Here is a 25,791-nt window from a genome sequence, read left to right as displayed (position 1 = left end):
CATAATTACTTTTGGAACAGAAATTATGACGGTTCTTGTACAGGTATGCAAGTTCAGCATTCATTCAGGTTATCTGATTTTTTTTTTCCAGGTGCATGAATATCTCAGAAGTAAACTTTGCTCACTGTATGAGAATGATTGCATTTTTGACAAATTCGAATGCTGTTGGAACGGATCGGACAGGCAAGTTTAACTCTTCTCAATATGCAATTAAGACAGTGCCAAGTTATTGTTAAAATGGGCAACTTAGAGCATGGCCTCAAATGTCTGTCTGGTTTTATTCATGGGCTGGCTTGGATAGTATTTTAGTACTTCAGTAGACTTTAATGTATGTATGTTAGCTCTTAACCCTTGATGTTGTAGGATAGGATTATAGAGAATTGTCCTAGTGTGTACTAAAGAGATGCAGAATTCTACTAGAAATTGAATTTTTTTCACTTTGCCAGAATGAAACAGTGGCCAAATGTTCCAGCCGCTTAAACTGGAGAGAGAGGCGAAGGAGTAAGATTAGAGCTGGTTTTCTGCAAACTTTAACTTGTGAAATACTACCAGTACCCTAGGCCACTAGGTTTATCATCCCTAGGGTTTCTTTTGGGTTTCTTTTTTTGTGATTTCTTCCCCCCCCTTGTGTCATCTGTTATGACCCAACTTTGGAATGATTTGTATGGGAATACAGCCCGTGTACTCAAACCCTGGTGTCTGCTTGATGCTCTAACTGTAAGACTCTACGCCGGGGCTGTTGGGGAACCATGTGTGTGTTTTTGGTATTTAAGCTGCCTTGTCAAAAGGTGGGACACTGGGGGAGACCTTCTCGGAATTCTCTTTCCTACAATGAGTTGTCAAGTTTGCCTCCCTCGGGCATGGTTGACTAGCCAGTAACACCGTTTAAGACAGCTATGACTTTTGTGTGTTAATCATGTCATTAACTGCTTATTTGCTAGATCTAAATCAGCTCATTGTATCCCTATCAGTGCTTTTTTTTCTTTAACTCGGTACCTGTCCAGATATATTTTTTGAGGCAAAGGAAGGGCAGGGAAACTTCTAGATCAGCTTCTCAGCAAGACAAATACCCTTAGAATAAGGATCTTCTATAAGGTAGTATCACAAACTAGGTATGTTAGTACCTAAATTCATGCAACTTGTGCGTGACTAAAACTAAGTGGCCAAAAGTCCGATGTATTTGGCTTTTGTTAAATCACATTCCCATGTGTGCATGAGAAGCAAATTGAATGACAACACTTGAGCTGAAGCGCTTTGATAACAAAGTGTGTACCTTTAAAAGGTCCAGTTAAGGAAAAAGATTTAAAAAAAAAAAAGATTTTTTAAATAAACAAAAAAACCACAAAACCAACAACAAGCCAACCAAAAAATTAAACCTATAAAACATTCAAATGCTGTAGTTTCACTTTAGATTGTAGTGGGCAAGGCTGCCTGCTTTCTGCTTACATAATAAGGCATGATCTTAGTTGGGGCCCTGAGGTTTCCTAACAGGAGAGGTTATTTTCAACTGAACTATTACTTTCTTCCTTCTGCCTCTCCACAGCATTGTCATGACAGGATCTTACAACAACTTCTTCAGAATGTTTGACAGAAACACAAAGCGAGACATCACCTTAGAGGCATCCCGGGAAAACAATAAACCCCGCACGGTTTTGAAGCCACGTAAAGTATGCGCAAGTGGTAAGCGAAAGAAGGATGAAATCAGTGTTGACAGCCTAGACTTCAACAAGAAGATTCTACACACAGCCTGGCATCCTAAGGAAAACATCATTGCCGTAGCTACTACAAACAACTTGTATATATTTCAAGACAAAATGAATTAGGGTTGGCATTCCTACCTGAAGAGTCCACTTCCTGCATAGTTGAAATAGTTGAATCTAGCATTTGTACCTGTAAACGAAAGAGAATGAGAGGTCCATTATGGCACCCCTTTCCAGTGTTTAAAAATGTGCCATATGACAACACACTTTTATAGCTACATGGAGAAAGCTCTGTTGATCTGTCACTGCGTTCTTCTCCATGTCTGCTAGCCATTTAGGTGAGGATAGGGCACTTTTTAATTTAAATGACTACTTGCACCATCTTGCCTAATGGACTAGATTGGACTGTATCAACATCGGTTTACTCCACTTTTTATGCCTTCCATTGTGATGACGTCAAACACAGGGAAAGCCTTCAATCATGCTATGGGATATAATTGTGTAACCTCATTACTGTATCATTCGTGGCCCCCTTTTTTTATTAAAAACAGCTCATTCTTGCTGTGGCTTGTAGCATTCCTCCTCCTTCTGGCCTCCTGGACTCCCCCTTTCCCTTTCATCCCCCTCCACCTAGCCTTGGTGGTGGTGTATAGAAAAAAAAAAACCACAAAACAAAATAAAGCACATGAAATGGGTCCGTTTGGGGTCAGTGGTAAAGGGGGTCTGTGTTGCAACAAATGTTTTAATAAACAGTTGACTGTAATCACTCCTTGCCATGTCTGGCACCAAAAAAGAGAAAATAAGGAAAAGAAAAAACAACCAACCAACAAACTACTGAATAAAAGTGACAAAGAATGGAGAATCTGTTTTCTTTTTTTTAATCTACCTCTTTATACAAATACTCTGTGTTTTACCTTAGATGCATGAAAATAAAATAATGTTTTTTGTAATGATTTTAACCAGTATTAATTATTTTTCATGGGAATGAAGAGAGGGAGGGATTTCACAAGTATCTGCCTTCATTCGTGACTGACATGAATACCAGCCCTAGTATGCTCTGACCGCTTCCACTTCAAAACCACAAACTGCTGTCGGATTTTGCCATAATCTGACCAGGTCAGTTACTGTTCCAGGATCCTTAAAGGCGCTTTTTTTTTTTAAAGTATTGCTTAAATTGGAACAGGAATAGAATTTTCAGGTTTTAAACTCCATTTTATGGGACTAATGTCTTAATGTTCCATTTCATCCTGGTTTCTGTAATGCCTTGTTTTAGGATACGACACCTTTAATGCCCTTTTTAGAGCACAAAGTCCCCTGCGGCTTCTAAAAAAGTTGTTTTGAGTTCTTGTCTGGCAGTACGATGTTATGTAGTACGAAGTACCAAGCGGTTACGTAGATAATTACTGCACTGCGTTCTGAGATGCTCTGTTTTCTGTATTTTATTGCTATCAGTACCTGAGTGGAAATGTAGTTTTACCATGCAAGTGTTGCTTTTGGCTTTGCAAAGTTATTGCACTTACAGAAACGTTTAATGGTGCAACGATCAGAAAATACGTGGAGTACAGAAACTGCATGAAGTAAGTGTTCGTAGTTTTTTGAGAGACTTAAACTCTTCAGCAAATAAGGCTTATCCAAAGATGAACTAGATATTGATGCTTTATAAGGCTCCTGAGTTTTTACCTCCAGATATTTTTGCTAATTGTGCTTTTAGGTTTACTCTTCCTTCATGGAAACGTTCAGAATGAAGTTTAAATTGTAGTGAACTTACCTCGACAGGGAGAATTTTTGCTTTTCAGTTACCTATATTTAAATTATTTCTGTGGCTTAGTTATAGGTAGTTATAATGCCTCTGTTTGATCAGCTGAGATACTGTTTCTGCTGTAAACTTATGGCTGGGTTAGAGGTTGTTAACAAGACTACTATTGCAACCATACTTTAATTTCTTTAAGTCCTTGTGCAGTGGTTTGAAAATGTAAAAATTCTAATATTTATTAGATCTGGTTCTCTTAAATACAGTATTTGTCTTGTAACATGCATGCCTGACCATGGGCCTTTGCAAGGATTTTACCATTTTGGGGTTGTTTTTTTTTTCACCTGTTAGCCTTGTAAAAAAAAAAACAAAATTAAACTGCCCCAGGGACAGCAACTGTTTTCCAATGGGAGAATAAACTAGTAGGCCCTACTCCTCCTTTATGTAGCATGTGACTAATTTTACTCAAATGACTCTACTCACTAATAGTTAAGGAAACAACTTGTTGAGTAACATTAATCATGTGTATTGGTGTTCGCAGGACCAGGGCCAAGGGTTTTATTCTTTATCTTACCGCAAGGGCAAAGAGGTAATTAGATGCTGCTTTTGCATCAGAGCTGGTACAGTTCACCTCCATTTTGTGAAGAATGGCGTAGGTTTAATGACGGCTATTTGGGGAAGACTGAGGGTCCTGGTACCAAAACCGCTGCTCTTGCATGTATCTGTTTCCCAAATGACGCACAGAATATCTGAGAAGTTGCTTATTGCAGACGCAGAAGAAAGTGAGGATGTGAAGACGACACAGAACCGAACAGGTAGATTTCACGTAGAACATGGCACAGCCTCCTAGCAATACTACAGTCAAGCGAAACTGCCTCTCAGACCTCAGCTGTGCCTGTTGGGACGGATTCGGGGGTTTTCAAGCTAGTCCTGGGAAAGGTTTTCGGTTTTGTCGGTAGTGGTGATCCCTGGCGGGTCATCTGAGGTTTAATTTATCCTCGCCAAAACCAGCTACTGACTTTGGTGTCATACTATCCAACTAGGTAATTCTCTAAGCACACTGTCCATTGACATATGCTGTAAATCTTATATTTTATTAATAAAAGTATGCATAGAATACATTTTGTCAGGTTGCTTTTTATCTTCTTTCCTGTCCCTCTCCTTTTTCTCTGTTCACACGTATTTTTGCAGTTACTGACCTCTTCCCCACTGCATGTTGACAGGAAACCCGTCCTGCTAGCTGAGACCTATTGTGCTTTTGGGGCCTTGCCCTGGAAAGCCTGCCTGGTGGGGTGTGCTGTGGGGTCATTCTGCCCTCCACCAGCAGTGGCAGGAAAGCAGCCGCTCCGTTCCAGCCGTCTCTTCCAGTGCCCGGTGAAATCAATGTAAATTTGCAGTTCGCAGTCCTTGAATGCCATACTAAAGGCAAAAAAGGAGTTCTGTTCCCTAGCGTCTTGAAGCCAGGGATGCTACCTAATGCCAACAGCTACCACTTCAGCGGTTACTATCTGCAAAATTGCAGCCATACTCTAAACCACGGTGATACTATTGCCAACAATTAATGTTCAGCACAGGTCCGTTATCCGACGGGTACGGCGCTGAGGTGCAGGCAAGTTCTGTGGCTGAAGTCCCTTCACAGTCTTCCTGCTGAGAAGTGTCTGCTGCCTTGAAAACGTTGAATGTGCAGCAACACCCTTCTTACCCTCACTGTTCTGTTGAGACAGGACTGTAACTTCAGCATTTATTATTTAGATATATTATCTTTTATTCTCAGCTGAACTGGAAGAAGCTCAGTGCTGATAGGCAGGAACCTGTACTTTCCCCCTCTTGGAGAGGGGCTGCTGGATGATGGCATAGTAATTTTTACTTTTTTTTATTGGCAGCTCTGGAATTGGGTGTTCCTAGGTTTGACCTACCTAGGAAGTAATTTCCTGTGCACTGGTCTTCAGCTCCTCATCTTGGGCTGTAGCTGTATAGTCTCCCTACTCACGACATATGCTTTCGACTAATCAAACAACAGGTTTCCTGTTGCCCTTTCTCTCTTGCGTCTTGCACTCTCCCTTGTCTCCAGTGCGGGTTTTTCTGCGTCGGTGCTCTCTTCTAGGGGGCAAAACGTCACCAACAAGGTGGGTGCTTTGGAAATGTAAGGGAGGGAGGTTGGATGCTGTGGCTATCCCTCGCAGTCATCTTTGGAGTCCCCAGTTGCCTGCAAGGACTGTGTGTTTGATCAGTTGCTGTTGATTATATAACATGAATATTGTAATAATGAATATAAAACACAAGCATTTCCAGTACACATCATCACTACCTCCAGCATAACGAATCCAGCCAACTGAGGTGGGTAGGGAAAAGACTGCCTTTGCATTTGCTGGATGCTGGCATGGTGTCTGTCTTGGCAACAGGTTAACTTTTTTCTTCATATTTGGGGCACAGAGGTACTAAATAAAATAAAAGTAATCGGAGCATGTTTAAGATTTTTAGGTCATTCTTAAATTACTTCAAACATCAAAAGCACCTTGGAACACAAGAATAAAACAGTGGGATTAGCTTGGTTCAGCTCTCTGAGAGAAGTCAGGTGGCTTGTCACTTTTTTTTTGTCAGGTTTTCTATAACTTTCTAGAAGAAAAACCTTTTTATTGCACTTGAGTACAAAAGGCCTTTCCCAGGAGTTCATGGCCATTGTTTCTCTTCTATTAACCTGTGGTTTCCTGACCCTCCAACCTTGCTATTGTCATAGTATTTTCTGTCCAAGGATTCAAATTACTGTACAAACATTAATTACATCATTCAGCTGCCTTAGGAACCTGTGTAGTGGTTAGAGCACAGGGCTGAAAGTCAGGACTTGTGGATGCTATTTCTGGCTCTGAACTGACTCACTCTATAATCTTGATCAATTTATTTCTGACTCAGAAATTTTAATAGTCCTACTTTACTGATAAATATTCATGCCACAAGTATTACAGCACATGCTTCCTGAATGATGGAGGTGACAAATACTCATGGCGCTAGCCTGTGAGTGTTTGGGTTGCACAGGAGGATAAGGTTGCCTGGGCAGGTTTTCTGTACAAAATCGTAAGCAGCTCATTGTTCTGATTCCAATCGAGAATGTATCTGTGGCCCTTCTTCCTAAAAACTGCTGTTTTATTAAATTGTTTAAATTACTGTTTTCTTTTTACTACACGTAGCTACTCCTGTTCCAGTGATTCCCAAGGGACATGCAGACTTTCCACCGGATTAGACGTTTGATACAGTCACGCAGGGTATACAGTCAGCTTGGTAAGAAAGGTCAGCGTTACAGAAGGCGGATTTCGAATGTCCACACTCCAGTATCTGGACACTTGTCAACATAGCAAATACAAGATGAAAAATGTTTGGAACCGGTAGTCTAGGATGGGCCAACTGTGACAGTTGTACATACAGGCTTTTTCTCTAGCTAGAAAGAGTTCTGACGCAAGCAGAAAAAAAGCAATTTCTTTGCATGTGTAATGGTGAGATAACGAAAGAACGAACATGAATGTAAACATACCTGTGTGACTCCAGTCTCTGAAGGTATTACTGCTACTGAACTCCTACTGTGCGTACAGTGACGTAAAAATGCAGTTTATATTCTCGTGGCTGCTGATGGGAGGGGTTTATGATATAAAAGGCTCCTTTACTGCTGTTGGGAAGCAAAATAATTTTATGTATACATATATGTATGTATGTATGTGTGTGAGATGGGACTTGAGTTACAATGTTCCACCTAAAAGACTCTAGGCATTAAAGCAAACCTTGAAGTTCAAGTGATGTCAAATAGAGTGAGGTTAGTAAAGCTGATTTCTTAAGCTGTGTGGGCAAAATTACATAATCTTCTGTGAGGAAGTGAGTCTCGCTGGTTCTTTTTGTTAGACGATGTCAGTGAAAAAGGAGATCAGAAACAGAAAAATCCTAGTAAATGTTCTGCTAAGCGCCATACCAAGTATCTATGAAAACTCACTCTGCATCGAGGAATGGACTTGCTTGATTTTAAAGATAAAATTTACTTTTATCTTCAAATTAATAATTTATAAGAAACTTTTTTTCTATATATGGTCACTTAATGACAGCTACTTAGTCTGGGTAATTGGTACAGAAGCTACTTGTGTTACAACTGAAGAACCTTCAGCAGGGTGAGGCAGCTGTTTGCATCTGTATCTCACTGCATTTGAAAGTCTCTTCCATGGAAATTCAGCTTTGCTCCCATTCTCAGTAGAGCAGTATGCGCATAAATAGCCTGAGGTTGTCTCCTCATTTTCATATTGAAAGGAAACTGTGGTGCACGCTAGTAATTTCACTTTTTATAGCCATCCTTTTGCATCCCAGTTAAGAACAAGTCCAATTTTGTTACACAGATGCCATCATTTCTATCTTAACTGTCTGACAATAATTAAAAAAAAAATTGCCATGCACGGGGTTGGTTTGTCTGCTAAACACTGTCATCTCAGAGAGGTATTACTTTTAATCTTAAAAACTATCGGTTCTTTGAAAGCAACCTTAACTCTATTTCATGGACCTACTACTTGGCTTAAAATTATCTGAGGCAAAAGCAAGCTGATGAGAGGAAAGAAGCTTTCGGCGGCTCGTACCATTGCGCCATGCAGGTCTGACAGGTTACCTCACACCTGTTGCGCCTAGGGAGGAGGATTTGCTGCAATGTCTCATGTGGAAACCCATCTGAGCTGAAGGCTCAATGGGTACTGTGGTAGGGGTTTGACAGCAGCGAGTTGTGAACACTGTTCTTGTCCTCTCTGGAAGCAGAACAGGAGTTACGGCCTGGAAAAGGTGCTGGAGGCCCTGGGGCTGAGCCTCCAGCCAAGGCGGGAGACCATCAGGTGTCTCTCCTGGGGGGACAGAGATGGCTCCAGAGACGTGTGGGGAGGGCTGGCCACCTCCAGCCTGCCTTTCCTATCGATTTCAGGATCCTGGGGCAGCTGGAGCTGAGTGCTGGCTGCCTCCAGCCCACCTTGCCCCTGATTTAATAGAATCATGAAGGTTGGAAAAGACTTCTGTGGTCATCAAGTCCAACCCCCAACCCAACACTACTATGTCTCCTAAACCATGTCCCCAACTGCCACATCTACACGTTTTCTGAACCCGCCCGCAGGGATGGTGACTCCCCCACCTCTCTGGGCAGCCTGTGCCAGTGCCCGACTGCTCTTTCAGTAAAGACATTTTCCCTCATATTCAACCTAAACCTCCCCTGATGCAGCTTGAGGCTGTTTCCTCTCGTCCTGTCACTGATGACTTGGGACAAGAGACCAACCCCCAACTACTCCCTCCTTTCACGCAGCTCTACCGAGGACCGCCCGCTTCACCTCTTCCCGCCCCTTTCCCTCACAGCCCTGCGCGCGCGCGGCGGTTCAGCGCCATGCGGGGCGGCACGCGCACCGCGCTGGGGGGGGGGGGGGGGGGGGGGAAGCCGGGCAGCGCGTGCGCAGGAGCGGAGGGCGGGAACGGCATCTACCGCGCCTGCGTGTTGCGGGAAGGAGGCGGGGCGGGCGGGCCCGGAGCGCAGTCCGGGTTTGTTGTTGTTGTCCCAGCGGCTCTTCGGTCGCCTCAGCCGTTCTCCCCCCCCCCCCCCCTTCCTCTTCCTCCTCCTCCTCCTCCCCGCGCCGCCATGTCCAGCCCTCAGGAGCCACCGCAGCACAACAACAACAACAACCCGCCGGCTGAGGGGACGCACACCGAACCGGGCCTCAACAGTGAGTGTGGCTGCCGTTAGCGTGTGGGGACGAGCGCGAATGGGGCGGGGACGGGCGAATATTTTGGGGGGGGGGGCTGTGAGGGCCGCCCTGAGGGCCGTGACCCCCTTCCTACTCTTCTCTGGGCCGCGATTGGTGGAGGACGGGGCCGCGCGAGCCGATGGGGCCAATCGGCGGCGTCCGCCGGGGGGGGGAGGTGGCGAGGAAGGGGAGGGTGGTGAGGGCTGAGGGGGTACGGGGCTGCGGAGGGGATGGCGGGTGTCCCCGCAGAGGCGGGGGCCGCTGGTGGGGGGCTGGGCGAGCGGTGGGGGGCTGCGCGCCAAAAGCTCAGGGTTCGGGCTCGGGGTGCTGCGCGGGGCCGGCGGGCTCCGCCGGCGGGGCTGAGATAAATCGGCCATGGCGAGCAGGGCCGGAGGAAGGAGGCAGCGCCGTGGCTCGGAGCGAGCCCGGGAGAGCAGGAGCGGGTTTGTTTCGTGGTTAAACGGAGTTTATTCGGTGGCTGGTGCCAACAGCTAAGATGGGGATACAGCAGGGTAGGGGGAGGAGCGTGACTGTGGGAATGAGTTTATTCAGTGGCTGAGTCAATACCACTGACGTGAGCTATTTTCCTCTATATCCGGCATCGATGTCAGCTGCTCTGCTGCATCCTTTTGTTCCTAGGATAACACTAGTAAGGCACAGCGGTGGGTTTTATGTAGGCTCTCGTACTTACTTGGCAGATGCTTCTCCCTCGTTTTAAACAGCTACTTCAATGCGTCCTTTCATTTGTAATTATTAAGGATACCGTAGCTAAAGAAGTGAATAAGTTGCATTAATCATTAACTGTTACCTTCGCGGTTTACAATGAAGTCAAACTGACAACGAAATATATTGCTTGGTTAATCTCCTGTAACTCAGTGTGAATTGTATTAAAAAAGAATAAACTATGCCCATTTTGTAGGACTGCTATTGTGTCACGGTAACATTACATCTTGTGATAACGATCGTAGTTTACAACAATGCTCACCTGAGTCAAATAGGTACTTTAGCAAACTATTCAGGGCTGTTAGCATACTTAAATAACAATTATGCTGTCTTAAAGTTATGACATGCTTAGTGCCGACCTCAATGCGTACTTTGGAAATTGCGATCTCTGGTGCTTCTGTAGTTTAATATTTCCTTTTTGTTTTCTGTTAGAGTGTTAACTTACTCTGTGGGACTCGTTAGTCCGCTGTAAAATAGGAGCAACAAGAGATGAGTGCGCTGTGCTGGATCTGCCCACGTAGATCTTATTGCCGGCTCAGCACATAAAGGCTTAGCAAAATCCATGTGATTACTGAAGGTGGTGAGCACAAGGTATGAGAGGAAATGTTTGATAGTCTGTGCTCCGTGAACAAAACAAATGCAACCAATCAGCTCCATGTAGGCTTAGTACTGCTTTCAGATGTTCAGCCGCTCCACAATGCTTTGGTGTTATAGGTACATTTTCCGCCATTATATAAGCTTTTCAGTGAACCTTTCAGGCTAATGAGCTTAGACGCTTATTCATTTTGTTCTGTATGTCATTTGTGCATGTTTAGGGCCTTTCATTCAAAGATCCCTTAGCACTTGAATCGAAGGTCAGAAGACCTGGGAATAAAACCTGTAACTGAACCTATGCTTTGCTGGGTTCACAAAAAAAGGCTTGCGTTCTCTGGGAATTCTGGATGTTTCCTATATTTTAATTATTATAAGGCTCCGTTACATATTGACGAAAAAAAGAAATCCCACTTTAGGCAGGAACCCATCTAACTCTGTCATGGAAAATCTGCTTAATGATTACCATTATGGGAATCTGAACAGCTCTCACCTTCTCTCTCTCTTATTTTTTTTTTTTGGTTAATGGCGTACTTCATTATAAAAGTGATATTTCGTAGTTTATTCAAGCTGACTGTGGCTCAGACTTCTTGTGAACTATGTTTGGAGTATCTTTATAGGTATATAAAATGTATATATGTATATAATTTATATATTGTCCTTAATATCTCCCCCCTGCCCAAGTGAAATCAGAGAGTGAATAAACAAAATGAGACCACTTTTCCCCCACATGTTTACTTGTTGTGGTTTAAACAGGCCACCAGTACATGTAATGAAAGTCACTGTGAATCAATTTTAGCCTTAGAGCATGGCCAAAGTTAAAATAATTTGGAGAAAAATACCATTCACGCAAACAGTTGTTGGTGTTGCCCCCTTCCCCCCCCCAGTGTGTGTTATGTGATTAGTGAAGGGAGAAGAATTCTACCGTGCTTCTTAATTTTACCATATCTCTTGTTTTACTGACAAGTTGGAAATAGGGTAAAATTAAGAGTTCTCATGTGGGTGATTCATGTAACTTCCTTAGTTTTGCAGAAAGCTTGGGGCAAAAAGCAGACACTACTACTTTGGTGGTTTAGTTTCAGATATATCCCTGTGCATCTTTTCAAAGAAGCAGAGATTGATGTCCCTCTAATCAGAGTCTCTGAAACTACTGGGACTCTCTGGCTCCTTCTCCCAAACCGGTTGTGACTGCCAGTCGGAGTCTGTAGCATGTTTTAGCTTGATGTCAGATTACGCTTCCTTAAAAATGTTTTGACTCATTAGAAGTGAGGTCAGATGGAGAACGTGCTGCTTGTCATGTAAACTACTGCTCGACTTGTTGGGACTCTTTACTCACAGCTTAATTTGAGTGTTCTTCCTAGTATGGCCACAGTGTGTTTTAGATAAACAGCAAGTTTTGTCAGTCTGGGATAAACATTAATAAAGATTTTATTTGTGCATAATCTTAAGTGCTGTGGAGGTGTGTTTAGCAGCTGCATACTAGAGCAACCAGTTCTGATCATTTCATCTTCTGCTGGGTTTTTCTCTGTCTGTGCTTGGTGTCCAAGGAGGACATCCCTTTGCACCTTTGCCCTCTGTTCTTTTCACACTGCTTGTCATTCACTGCTGATTTTTTTAATAGTAGATGTCTCTGCAGATCCTGACTACTACAATTCTCCCAATAAGACGCTCTCTGCTCCAAAATTGGGGAACGTATAGATTTCTGGCCTAACTGTCTTCTAACTGTAGCTGCCACGTGCTTTTTTGCAGGTGTGGCCTCTTGCTGTAAAGGTGTTGCTACAAGGCAAATCCACCTTCCTGGTGTTAGTGCTTACAATGTGACCTTTTTATTTTGAAATTTAGACACCAGCAATCATTGTAAGTCTGAAAAAATACAGTCTGTCTGTGTCATGCTGACTAGTCTGAGCAAAGACTGCCTTTTCCCAGTTAACACTTCATTATCTGAAAAGCCCAGTACGTAGTACGTCGTGTGATTGTGCACGAGAGCTTTATGCACACCCTAAATTCCTTGCTTGTGAATATAGCTTGGGGAAACCAGACAGTAAACCACCAGGACTCCTACGAGTGTGATGCTTACGTGTTCATCAGTATAATGGCGTAGTTAATAATTGGTGCTAAGGATAAACTCTGTTTCAGCTTCACAAAATCAGGTTGAAAATAGGTGAATTTATGACATACAACCTTTCCTGTGTCACTGATAGAGTTCCCAGAGCCCAGACTTTGCTATAAAAAAAAATAAAATGCAGGCACTCTAAGGTGCGTTTCAGAAGTCAAGAAGTCAGGGTTAAAATTTAGAACCTGTACAAATAATGTTTAAAAAGTAGTTTCAGCTGTTGTATTCGTATCTTTAGGCCTTTTTTCTTCCCTGAATATTTTTACCTCGGTGGTGAAGATGTCAAAACTTTAAATAATAAAAAAATCAACCAAGCACAAGAACCCTGAAAGCGCACATCTTCAGTTGGCATAAATTAAATTACACGGAGTTGTCATGACATAATATACATGTGTGAAATCATCATCTGACTGATAATGGGAAATAATGTTGCATTGAAAACAGTATATTTCTGAGAAATTGGAGATCTTTCCCTTCATAACCTTGGCAACTAAAGTGGTTGTATGGTCAAATGATTCTTCTTATATGTCTTAATGAGAAGGTTGGAATTGCAGTTGGACAGGGAATGTATTTAAATGTTTGGAACAGACTGAGCAGTTGAAGTCGTTTGTATCTTTACCCCTCAGGACATTAAATGGTATGTTTATGAATTAAGTGTATTTCCAAAACCTATGTGTTTTGAATTGAAACATGTCACTAATGAACATACCAGTAAATATTGCTTTGCGTTTAGTTAATCTGCAAGTAAAATACAAGTGAAGACATTTAAAAATAAAAATCTTCCATCTAACTACAGAGTATATGAACGTTTCAGAAGATGCTTTTATCATTCAAGATACTCTTGCTCTTTTGTCAAATGCCAGTGCACACGTGGTATAACTACAGGGAAAAAAAAGGGGGGGACGACACCCAGTGAATGCCAACTTGTGGGCTATACAGCCTTCTCTGGCTAAGGAGTGGAAAGAAGGGGGGATGGAAGAGGCTGAAGTGATGGCATTGAAAATAACTGTTATTGCATGTAAGAACTCTGGATTTCTCATGCTACACCGTTCTTTATTTTGGCTTATTGGAAGTGAAATCTCTTAACTGCAGTGAGATGTATGTTCGCATGGTACTTCAGCTGTGTAAGGATTCAGCTTCTGATGTTTGAATTGTGGTATGACCCATGGTAGGTTAATGAGGTGGCAGATGGCATTGAATGGGAGATGTTTCTTAGAGGGCCAGGGTGGAGAAAGTTCAAGGAGGCCAGAGAATGGCAGCCTGTGCTGATGTATATAAAAATCAGGGTTTGACTGAGGGCCTTTGGAAGTAGAGGGAAGAAGGAAAATATGAAGCCACAGATGGGGGAAATTGTATAGTAGGAGGCTAGGGGATGAAATCTTTGTTTCAAAAAGGAACGTACAAGTAGAACGGGGAAGTGAGGTGACTAGTGTAATTGAGTGATACGCAGATAATTGAAGCTTCAAACTGCAGAAGGAAACATGGCCTATTAAAGTATTAATAGTTGAGGAGAGAGGGGACATTTTATTTGACTGGCTCCAGAGTTAGGTGGCAACAAAACGTGACTTTTTAGGGGTGTTTTTGTTGATGAAAGAGGAAGAAACATGTCACTCTGTCTCCAGTATGTGTTTATGGGCTTTTTCCCAGCAGCAGTGTATGTTATCTGAATTCACCATGTTCATGTTTTTTTTTTTTTTTTCTGTTTGTAATTGATAAACTCAAGATGGGTTTTAGTTCCATGGCTTTTAATGAAATGACGTCTGGCTGGTCCGACAGGTTCCTGGGTGGAGTTACAGATGAACGGCAATGGCAATAGCAACGATAACGGCAATGGGAAAAACGGAGGTCTGGAACACGTTCCTTCGTCGTCTTCCATCCATAATGGAGACATGGAGAAAATTCTCCTGGATGCCCAGCATGAATCAGGACAGAGCAGTTCAAGAGGTAGTTCCCACTGTGACAGGTAAAGAAATGATTGCTGTCCTGTGTGTGATTTATTGCAGTTTTTATCCTGTAGATGTTAATGGAGTGTAAAGCTTTTTCTCAGGCGTAAGTTTGTCATGCTCCAGTATTTGGAGTACTGGGTGGCTCGCGATAACTGGCTATCAAGTGAGACATCTGACTTCAAGAATACCTCGTTGCTACAAAAAGCTAAGGAATCCACAAGCAGGAAACTCACATCAACACCACAGTTAAATTTCACATTGTCATAAATCATATATGGTATTTAAAATATACCTAATTTTACTGGCTCATTAATCTGTTATGTACATGTGCTTTATATTAGGTCAAGCATAGTAACATATATCACTGGACTTAACAGAAAAAAATATTCTGAGAATTTATACTCCTTGCTTTCAGTATTCTACTTTTTTCCTGTGAAGGCAAAATATTTCTTACCTAACAATATAATCCTTTGAGGCGCATGTGAGCATTATAATATTTTTATGTGTTCATGATACCTTTTTTCTAGGAAGTTTTGGGGCAGTTTTGGAAATCCTTGAGCGATTTCTGTATATAATTTTAGCCGTCCTTCTCGTGCCTCCTTTGTTTTTGCTGGGTGAATGCTGTCTAACCGTCATGTCTACTGTGTAGCTTCTGTAAGTGGTTGATCAGATATACGAGCTATTTAAAATTAGTTAGGCCTGATTTAATTACTGAACGTAGTAGACTGAAAATAATCCATGTGAGTATTTCAATTAGAACAGTTACATTTATAGAAAACGAAGTTTGTTACATCTATGTTGCTAAGAAACTAGCTGTCAGTGGTTTAGTACTTTCCAGTCCAACCAGGAATGTTTGCTAGATGATGGTTGTGTAGTTTCTTTTACTAGCATTGGATTTTCTCAGTTATTATCCGCGCTTTAAGTGAATGAAGACAGATTACTCCTTTTTTTTTTAACTTAATTTTCCACTTATTACATTTTTGATAATTATTTTCCCTCTTGACAGCTGAAGTAATGTACAAGAAGGGGGGGTACTTTGATGTTTTGTTTTCTTTTCTAAAAGTTCTAAACAGTAAGTTGCTCTTAAGTGTGGTGTTCTGGGTTCTTTTTGGTTATTCCTAAAATACACCTTTTTTTCAGGAGAGCTTAGATCAGGCTAAAAAGATGCCCTTAGTGTTTTAATGGGAGACCTGCACTGGTACATCATACAGCATTTTGTATTGTTCCTGACTTAAATTCGCTAGTTTTTTCTTGGTTGAGGTGTAATAGTTTATTAATTTCTCTAGCAGATTACCAAATTTTTAATATTTGAAGTGAGGCTAACAAGGGTAAAATGTATTCTAGCCAGGCATTAAATGGTGTTTTGAGGTGGGATATTTCGCTTGTAATGACACAAAAAGAGGTATAATTCACAACATTGGCAGTGTTAGCTAAAAGAAGGAAGGGATCTACATCTTCTGTGTAGCAGCTGAAGGTTTGGGCAGTGCTTTCTTTGTTTCAGTGGAAGGGCAGGCAATCCTGTTGGGAAAGGTAGGATTATAAATGGAAACGATGAGGGGTTTTGGAAGACTTTCTAATACTGATATTTGTGATTTGAAGGGTAGTATAGTCTAATTCATCTGAATAGTGTGCAGAAGTGCATGTGGAAATGATTCAGCTGAGATGCTGTTTACACTAATGATTCTTTAGGTGACAGCGTGTAGTATGACAAAATGACATAATGAAATCAATTTTTCTTTAGCCCTTCACCTCAAGAAGATGGACAGATAACTTTTGATGTGGAAATGCACACAAGTAAAGACAGTAGTTCTCAGGTATCTTTTTTCTCATTAACCTTTAAAATACATTAACTTTTAAAAAATATCTTTTAAAGTTGTGGATGTTGTATATAGACCATATATTTATATAGGTCAGTAGTGGGAGTACTTGAGGGGTAGAGCAAGTTCTGTCATGTCAAAAGGTCTAAAACGTTACCTATTTTATGTGTCAAAAAGTGCGTTAGACTACTGCTTGCTAGCATTTTTTTTCATTCTGAGGCCCTAAACTTGGCTGTCAGCTGCAGTACAAGCAAATTAATTAATATACCTAATTTATTCAAAATTTGGAGGTGTCCCGTAGTCATTTGGGTAAGGCTGTTTACATGTCCTGTACTTTGTTCTTGCAGGTTTTTAGTCAATCTTTTCTATTAGAACTTTATATAGTACCTCCCCGTGAATAGGTATAGTAAATAATTTTTGTGCGCTCAAGCTTACATCAGTTTAACTAAATTATCTTTTCTTTTAAGGAGTTGTTTTCAGAATAAAGTTAAAACAAATTCCAGACAATTATTTTTAACAATGAAGCAGGGTTAGTAAACTTTTTTAGGCTTACGTTCTGTATTAATTGAAATTTGACTTGTAGAGATGAATAGCTTGGGAGTGAGGGGATAAATGAGGCTCCGTCTCTAAACCTGAGAAATGCCCTGTTTAGTAGCAGTTATGTTATTGTTTAACACTCTGCTTGCATTGCGTGTGTCAAACCTGTTTTGCTTTTGAAATGTTTATACTTCTGCACAAGATTTCAGAGAGTTCAGTTTGTTGCTCTACAGATAGTCAGCTCACATGATAGTGAGTAATCTCCATAATACAAACTGAGAGGAGACTAATGCCCAACTCTTAGTTTGAGCATTTAATAGAATTTGCTGTCTTCAGCAGTATAAATAAAAAGCATTCCTGGAAGAATGAAACATTGCATTTAATTTTGTCAAAGACCTGGCTGGCCGGTAGGACTGCTGCAGTCCTGCCCTATAGAGCCCGAACGATCTCAGTGAGATTGCTGGTTAGGGCCGCCATCTCCCTTTTGTGACTGTCATATTTGATTACTTCTGGTTTTGGCATGGTTCCCGCTTTAATGTTTTAAGTGGTTTATCTTGTTTTACTAAGGGTCACTCAGGAAATTGTTTTAATTACTAAGGAGGAGTTTGTACCAAAACCAGTGGAGTTCTCTAGTCTTCCCAATTTATTTTTTTCTTATATGGTAACATCTGCATCTAAAGATGTGATGTAAAATCTTTGGATCAAGCAACTGTAGCGAGTGCTTGCCCTTCCCTACTGCATCTGGGGTGCACCCAGTAGAAGCTGGTAGTTGCAAGTAATATGAATTATAAATTGCTAATAACACCTTTATAAAAAAGTCAAAATACTCGTTTTGAAACCTTTTTATTACGCTTTCTGGCTGTGCATTTATCCACATTCTGTACACTTTAAATCAAATGACATCAACTTAAAGCTTCTGCCATTTGTAAACACTTCAATTTTTTTTTGCATAACGATGATTTATTAAATTTAGGATCAAAATAACCTCTTTTTTTTTTGTTGTTGGTTTTAAAAAAACCCAAACAACTTGCAATGATGTGGAAGTTCCGGACATGCTAATAAAACCTGTGGTGTACTGACTTCTGCAGACCCTCCTCTTAGCATAATCAAATCTATTTCAGATAATCAGTTGGCCAAGAACACTTGCTCGTTTATCAGGTGCCACCATTTGGTGCTTATCATTTTACCACTGTTGTTGTTGCTCTCAATTTAACACCATGAGAAGCTAATTGAGTGTTACAAGGCTTGTCCCATGTGTATTTTCAGTCTGAAGAAGAAGCAATAGAAGGAGAGAAAGAGTTGGAAGTTTTGAAGAAAAGTGCTGACTGGGTGTCAGACTGGTCAAGTAGGCCTGAAAACATTCCTCCCAAGTGAGTTAAACTCTTTTTAAATCGGATATTCTTTTATATGAAGGAGGAAAGTATCATAAGTCCCAGTTGAATGGAATTACTCTGGCTCTCTGAATAAAATCATCTTAGAAAAAGATTTTTCTGTGGGGAGGCTACAGAAAGTCAGAACGATGAAGTATGAAAATCTTAATAGCAACAGAATTACCTTTTTATTGAAAGTAATACAGATCCACAGCAAGCTGATTACAAGGTTTCTTGACAAAATTATAATTATTGGGAGAGCTGGGATTCATGGGATTTAGTTTTGGCTTATTGAACGGGGTAGTGTTGAGCAAGTCTCCTAAATTCTCTGTACCTTTTTTTCTTTCTATGTAAAATATGTAATGTTCATCCACGGAAGGGGAAACGTTGAGATCCTTGAATGCAAAGCATTTTTATTAACATAGAGGATGCTGTCTAAATCTGGCAGACTTCTGTATCTCTGTTTGGAACAAAAAATGAGGCTCTTGCTAACAAATCACATCCTGAAATTCCCTCTCTCGGACCTACCTCTCTCTTCAGCTACTGCTCCCTTTGTCTCTATACTGTCTGTGTAAGTGGTCTCTCCACAATCCCTCCTATTATTCTCTTTGATTCCTTACTCTGTGTAAGGGATCTCTTGCTTTGATCTCTAGCTCTTTGTACTTTTTAAAAAAAATGTTCCTACAGAGATCTGTGCATTTGTGTGAAAAAAAGGGGAAAAAAAAAAAAAGGAAACAAGAAAAATCTTGTTGAATTTTCCCCCCCTCCCCCTTTTCTTTCAGGGAATTCCACTTCAGACATCCTAAACGTTCAGTGTCCTTAAGTATGAGAAAAAGTGGAGCAATGAAAAAAGGTGGCATTTTCTCTGCAGAATTTCTTAAGGTTTTCATTCCATCTCTGTTCATATCTCATGTTTTGGCTTTGGGACTAGGGTAAGTATTAACCTATTTCTCACTTTAGCTTTTGCATCTGGCTTTGCTTTTCCACTTCACTTTTATGTCAGGTGCCTGCTGAAGAGGGAGGTTTCTAGAATAGCGAGAGTGCTGTTGCACCTTGCCCAAGATAGACTTGGTGCACTTTTTGAAATGCAGGTAAACTTTGCAGCAATTAAAAACTTTGCAGCCGTTAATGTTTTATTTCTAGAAGAGATCAAGCTTCTGACATTGAAAATGCATGGATTATCATGAATTTGCAAATAACCTTTGTCATTATAACATGTGCCATTTGATTATCCACGCCTTGTACTTAAGTGCTTGAGGTTATTACGTAGGGAAGGTAAGTACAGAATAGGTGGAGAACTGTTGTAACTTTCACGAACCATTACAAAAACGCATTGTACAAACACTGATGCTGAAGTTCTGTGTGTGTGGCACATACTCTGTAATTTTCAATGTCTAATGCTGCAGTTGTGTGATATTACTGAAAGTTCAAGGTTTGAATACTTAAAGATACATGAAATACTGGATGTGTCCTGCAAGGTCAGCTACGACTCCGCTCAGCGCTGTTTTCATTTCCTGCGTAATCCGCCATAATCTCTCAGCTTGCTTAAATCCTTATGTTATGTTTATCCATCTTATGTTCTTCTGTGATGGGGGCAAAGGCATGTACTCAAAATATGTTTTTAGTTAGCTTCATATTTGTTTCTGGGGGTGTAGTTCAAGTGTCTCTTTAAATTCTGGTAAACTATCAAATTAGGAGGATAGGATATATGAGAATATATTTTAAGTTATTTGTACTATAGGAAAATTGTGTATTTCTGTCATGAATTAAATCTTGCCTGGATTTATTTGTTGCAGGTCAGCATTTGTGTAGATCCTCAGTGCTCAGTATTTTAAAGCTCACCCCCTCCCTTTATAGGCAGTACTTCACTTGTTTTACTGTACTAATCTGGGAGTGTTGCTCAGCTGTTCAAGAGCCCCTGTGTCCGGTACTCCACGAACAACACAAAAGCTTTTGGACTGGGGTTTTCAAATGAGCTTGGGGACTGGAAGGAGACTCATTTTTACTGAATGTTGATGGCATCAGTCCTTCTAGGCTCATCTGAAAATCTCACTCTAAGTCATTGTGTAGAAGTGAAGTCCTTGGAACAATCTCATCAGACTTAACTGAAAGACAAATTAGAGTAGCTGGGTGCGTGAGGATTGTTTAGAAAACGAGGAGTATTTCTGTGAAATACGATATGCCTTATACTTTTTATTTCAGCATCTACATTGGAAAACGACTGACCACACCTTCAGCCAGCACTTATTGAAAGATGGAGTGCAAAACCTGGAAATCCACGTGACCTGTGAAGGTGTTACTGTCTCATTTAGCACATTTACATTTGACTTGAGACCATTTTAAGCATGACCCTGACTTCACCCTTTCCTTACATATCCAGGTTTTTGCTAACTCTGGAATTCAGTATTGTGTTGGAACTCTGTTGAGGTGTTTCGCTATCCACATTCTTTCCCCCTCTCCTCCCATTCCCTTGCCTCTTGGCCTGCAAGACACGTCAGAGTTGCTGAACGGAGTTTACAACTGTCTATATGTTGCAAGGGCTTCTCTCAATGCAAATTGCCACCAGCAAGTTTTAATTTTATCAGTGATGCTGTTGCCTCCTTAGAGCAACCTGACTTAAATTGCAGTTGTGCATGGTATAGATGTTGACTGTATTATGGTGATAAAATTATCAATCTCTTTGGAAGAAAATTACTGATTGGAGTGAAAATGAATTTTTCTTTTGAAAAAACAAGCTGGTTGTGAAATAAACTAAGAAATCGCTGGCAATAAAAAACAGTTTAAATCAGCTTTTGGGGGAATTTACTTGGCCCCTTGTATTGGCTAACACCATTTGATTTGCAGGAGGCAAAGACTGCATAAATTTTAAAGTAGAGTAACTAAGTCCATCAGCATATTTTAATATTAGGTAATTGTTGTAATCTTGTCTTTTCTATGAAGTCAGCTCCTTATTCCTTGTAGGAAAACCTGTCTGATGCCTAGAAAATATTAGAAAAATTGCATTGTTTGCATGTGAAGAAGCTTTTCTTTTCCTTACCTGTTTTCTTAAGGGAAAATTTTAAATGTGAAATTTTCCTTTTAAAAGTAGTTTTAAATTAAGGAAAAACCCAACAGCTGTAGGTGTAGTTAGGCTCTGTATAAAAGGATAGGATTGTTTGTTGTGGAACCATTTACAATTATGACGATAAGGCAGTTTCAGAAAGTAAAGCGTTTGACTTATCTTTAAGGGGGACAATCTTGCAAGTGCGTCAAGATTCAGAAGTTGAAAAGCTCTGAAATGTCTTCTGCAAATGAGTTTTCAATATTCCTATCTCTCATTGTTTACTGTACAATCTCCTTTGGGGATACGTGGAATCTGAAAGTCACTCGTGATGTCTCATGTTAGATAGACTTCTCACTAATGTTGCTGAACTTCTATCTTAGGGAACATTAAGCCTCGTCCTCCTTCAGTGACACTTCTTTTCAAAATGTGAAGCTTTAGTACCAAATTGTTACAAAGCATTGGGACAGTCACGTCCTTAAATAGATTTTATTGGATTTCAGAACATGTAGCATGACTCTGAAGGATAGGATACTCTTTTTTTATATATATATGAATATATTAAAAAAATGATATAGACTTTAATACTAAGTATTTAGGGAACCAATGCTAATTTTAAGACTAGCAAAAATCTCATTTAAATAAAACCTTCAGTAGGCTGATAAGAAAATGTAGTCAGCCAGTTTGGGAAGAACAGCTACCTATAATTGTTTGCTTGCATCAGACTTCATAAAAAGTTGATTATTTGATATAGCAGTGATCACTGGAAACAGTTGATGCACAGAAGCTAAATCCCAGTTGAGATTTGGTTAAAAAGAGCCTAGTTAGCTCCCAGGAAGTAAAAAAGTTAAGTATAAATCCACTGCTGAACTGTATTTATTTTTATTCTCTACTTCTGAATGCTGTTAGAGAATGCTTTCAGGGTGAAAGGGCAGTCTAACAAAAAATTCTCTCGAAGACATCTGCTTTTTTTCTTTTCAGTTGTGAATACTTGTGGCACTGGAGTTGCCCACAACTGGATGTTTGTTTCAAGCATGGATACTGGGTTTCACCCAAAGGTGAGGGAAGGAAGGTGGAAGTGGTGAAGGGTGTTTTAGATAGTATCAAGAACATCATTTTACAGTCCTAAAAACTGAGGGGACGGGAGAATGGCTGAAACACTTTCAGTTCTAATTACAGCACCTTGTTTCGTATGGAAATTGAAATAGTGGAAAAATAGATTTTTACTAAGAAGGGAGTATTTCTTTCAAAAGAAAAAAAAATTACCCCTTTCTAAATTAAAAGTTAATTCTTCAGAATATCTGATAAATAATATTGCAAGCTTGTGGCTACAGTATCAACACAGCTTAATAATATTTGAAGGAGCCGTGATGTAAAAATTGGAAAAGCTGTAGATGAGGAATGGGTACATGATCACTGTAACACTTGCTATGATACAATGCAGTATTTATTGATACCCGACTATAAGCTCTGGATGAAAGTCTACAACTTCTAGTTTTACAATGGACAGAAACAGATTGTTGTATAATTTGAAAAGGGGTTTCAACTATTGATAGTTGAAGTTTTGTTAAGATAAATGTTGTTTAAAAAAGCTTTATACCTGTTTACAGTTTTGGAAAAAAAAATGCAGGCTTCATTTTTCTTACATTCAGTGAAAACTGGCCTAGAATATTTGTAAATAGGGTCAAGAAAAAAAAATGCATAAACTCGCACATTAAAAATGCAGCAGGCTAACTTAACTGCAGCAAATGCATATTTACTTACTGTTTTAAAAAGTGAAAGCTGAAGATTGTTAGAAATTCAAATTTTTTAATTGACATTTGTTGAAATATTGGAGTTAACTGAGCCAAAGTGATTATGCATTCTTCATAAATTAGTTAGCACTTTGTAACATTATATACAGTTTACAGTACATGTATAAGTTGTAGCTTATAAACATTTTGTGCCATTAAAGCTCTCACAAAACTGGTTGTCTGACATTACTTCATGCTGCGCCTTCTCTTTTTCTCTCTTCTATTATTTTTATGAAACTATTGTGATCTGGGTTATATGAACATTGAAGCTGATGTTTGTAGACTGGAATAATTTTTTGAAAGATTGCTTAGGGTTTTTTTTTCTTTCTTTGGTGACTTGGGATCATCCGCTTCTTTTCCTGAAGCACTTAATAAAAATATTTCCATTGTCAGCATCGTATCCCCACGCCAAGCCCTCCAGCACCTTGTCAAGGAGAACTTTTAAAGCAAAATAATGTAGTGGCACATGAAATGTAAAGTAGAATTGATGAGATTTTGTATAATTGGTCAACTCTATTGTACTCCTTGTATTTCTCTTCTGTTTCCTAATTCTGTTAATTTTGCAGATTAAAGAATAAGGGACATAAACCTAATTGTTAATCTGCCTCCATATTCTTGATTCAAGAGCACTGGTTATTTCTAGGAGTACCATGTGGAGAGTTGTTCGTTCTACGTGTGAAATGTCATCGTTCTGAGACTGTTACTGCCCATTTTAGGTACCTAGTGATTCCTTCCCATGTTTTTAATGTAAAAATCCAGGACGTTGTGAAAATGGGATTTATTTTTTCAGAGGAATAAGATAGAGAAAATTATAAATCTTACTTTCAGAAAGTTTAGATGTCTGGGACTTAGAGTGAAACGGGTTTGATGTTTTGAATTACTAGTACTTTGTAACTGCTTGGGAGAGCAGGGTTGTGGGGGTCTTGAGCAGATTGCTTCTCTGCAGCCAACTGAGATAAACACATTTGTTTAATAGGTGTTGCAGGAAAAAAAATTCACTGTGCGCTTCCAAACTTTTTTAGTTGCGAAGCAATGTTTTGCAGAAGAATAAATACAAGGTAATATTGCATAAAGCAGCAGTATCTTTGCACTAAGATTTTTCTGGTATAAATGATGTTTGGATGGAATTTGAGGACTGTCAAGTTTCTTTTCGTTCTAGTACAAGAGTGTTCAAGTAGAGACTGAAGAGAAGGGATTTATTTGCGTACTTTAATTTGGAGCAGCGTAGCGGCATTGCTTGTCTGTTGGACTCAGTGCAATGTGGCTAGACAAGTGAGCTGCGTAGTGCCTCCCTTTCCTCTGTAATCATGTTACGTTCGGTCACCTTCTCCCTTTAGTTAACTGCAATGCACCTAGAGATTTAGCTAAGTTAGCTAGTTGTGTGAGACTGACAGGCCATGCTGAGTCGTGCTCACACTCTGTTTTCACACTTAACTGTATACATATGAAAAGATTAGATTTTACTTTGAATTCTGTGTTTTATGAAAAAGTTCTGTATAAAACTGTTTATACATTTGTGTGCGTGCCTACATGTAAAAATTGTATCTAAAAATGAAATCCTGATTCCATGCTAATGGTTGCAGGATCTTTGCCTTATACTTAGTTATATATGAAGACTCTGTTGTGTTTTGGGTCTTGAACACTAAATACAATGCTAGGCCTCCTGAACTGTGCTGTATAGCTCAATCATCACCGTGAAAACAAAAGTAAAACCTTAAGATACTCCTGGAAAAATATCGTGCTGCATGCAACGTCCACATGAAAAAGGGCAATTATTTTCCGTTTCATTAAATCACCCTTTGTGTCCTGCACTGCATGGCGGCTTGGCTAAGCGCAGCTGACTCAGCCAAACCTCTGCCTGCAGTACTTAAAGCGTGATTAGTCTTGACATTAGGGGGAGAGCGAGGGGTGGTTTTCCATTAAGGAAAGTAAACATGACTTAACTTTTTGAGCTGCTGCCAAAAAATTGAGAGTATGGAAACTAGTGTTTTCTATTTTAAACTGTTTCCTAACACTTTTCTGATAAGATTGTGGAGTTTTAGAGTGACTTTTTTTTTTATTTCATTGGTACAGTTTGTTTAACTTGCAGTTTGTTGTCTAAAGACAAATTAGTGAATTTTAAGGCCAGGAGATACCGTAAGTGCTTATTCTGATGTACGTAATGAAAGGGAAGAATAGTGAGCCCTACAACTGTTTCAGTTGTTAGAGTTAAGGTGTATAATTTAGGTCACAAAAGGGCGCAGACATCCTTGCAGAGTTTTCGGTGTATGGAGTTGTGCTGGACCTCCCACTTGATTCAGCTGTTACAGCCTTTTACTTACATCTTTCTTCGGACTGAAGTTTAGATGCCAGCCACTGGATCCTGGAACACCTTGCTGTGGTGGATGAAGGAGCCTTTGACTCTCCATACAATGTCTCCTAAATAAGTGTTTCATTGAAAATCTCTGTATTTTAAGACAAATCTTCTCTGGGAATTCTCACAACCTTTTACTACTTCTGTGTAACATACATCTAAAGGCATGCTGGCAGACAGTCATTTATCTGTGACTGATAGAAAAGTTACGTGTACAAAATCTTCAGTGAAACATACTTCTTACCCCTCCTTTTCTTAAAAAAAAAAACAACCCCACCCCAAAACCCCTCATTTACTTCAAAAATGTTGCATGACAT

The 25,791-nt window shown here is 40.1% G+C and overlaps 2 protein-coding genes across 3 annotated transcripts in view; both read left to right on the top strand.

Moving 5' to 3' along the window:
- The window catches only part of PPP2R2A (protein phosphatase 2 regulatory subunit Balpha), a 40,382-nt gene extending 37,723 nt beyond the window's left edge, over positions 1–2,659 (top strand). For both annotated transcript variants that reach the window (XM_064472545.1, XM_009507376.2), the window contains exons 9-10: positions 92–183; positions 1,544–2,659. In XM_064472545.1, the coding sequence (XP_064328615.1) occupies positions 92–183; positions 1,544–1,823 (372 nt within the window). In that variant the 3' untranslated portion in view covers positions 1,824–2,659. The remainder of the gene's footprint in view (positions 1–91; positions 184–1,543) is intronic.
- A 6,284-nt stretch (positions 2,660–8,943) lies between these two features.
- BNIP3L (BCL2 interacting protein 3 like) lies at positions 8,944–23,714 on the top strand. The gene is made up of 6 exons (XM_064472510.1): positions 8,944–9,170; positions 14,395–14,581; positions 16,306–16,378; positions 18,185–18,288; positions 19,071–19,220; positions 20,491–23,714. Exons 1-6 carry the CDS (start codon positions 9,086–9,088, stop codon positions 20,537–20,539), a joined length of 648 nt encoding a protein of 215 aa, XP_064328580.1. The 5' UTR covers positions 8,944–9,085; the 3' UTR covers positions 20,540–23,714.
- The last annotated feature ends 2,077 nt before the right edge of the window (positions 23,715–25,791 follow it).

Source organism: Phalacrocorax carbo, chromosome 24 (genome assembly GCF_963921805.1).
Source record: "Phalacrocorax carbo chromosome 24, bPhaCar2.1, whole genome shotgun sequence".
Lineage (NCBI taxonomy): Eukaryota > Metazoa > Chordata > Aves > Suliformes > Phalacrocoracidae > Phalacrocorax > Phalacrocorax carbo.
The sequence above is the reverse complement of the archived record's forward strand: the minus strand, read 5'-3'. Positions and strand labels throughout refer to the sequence as shown.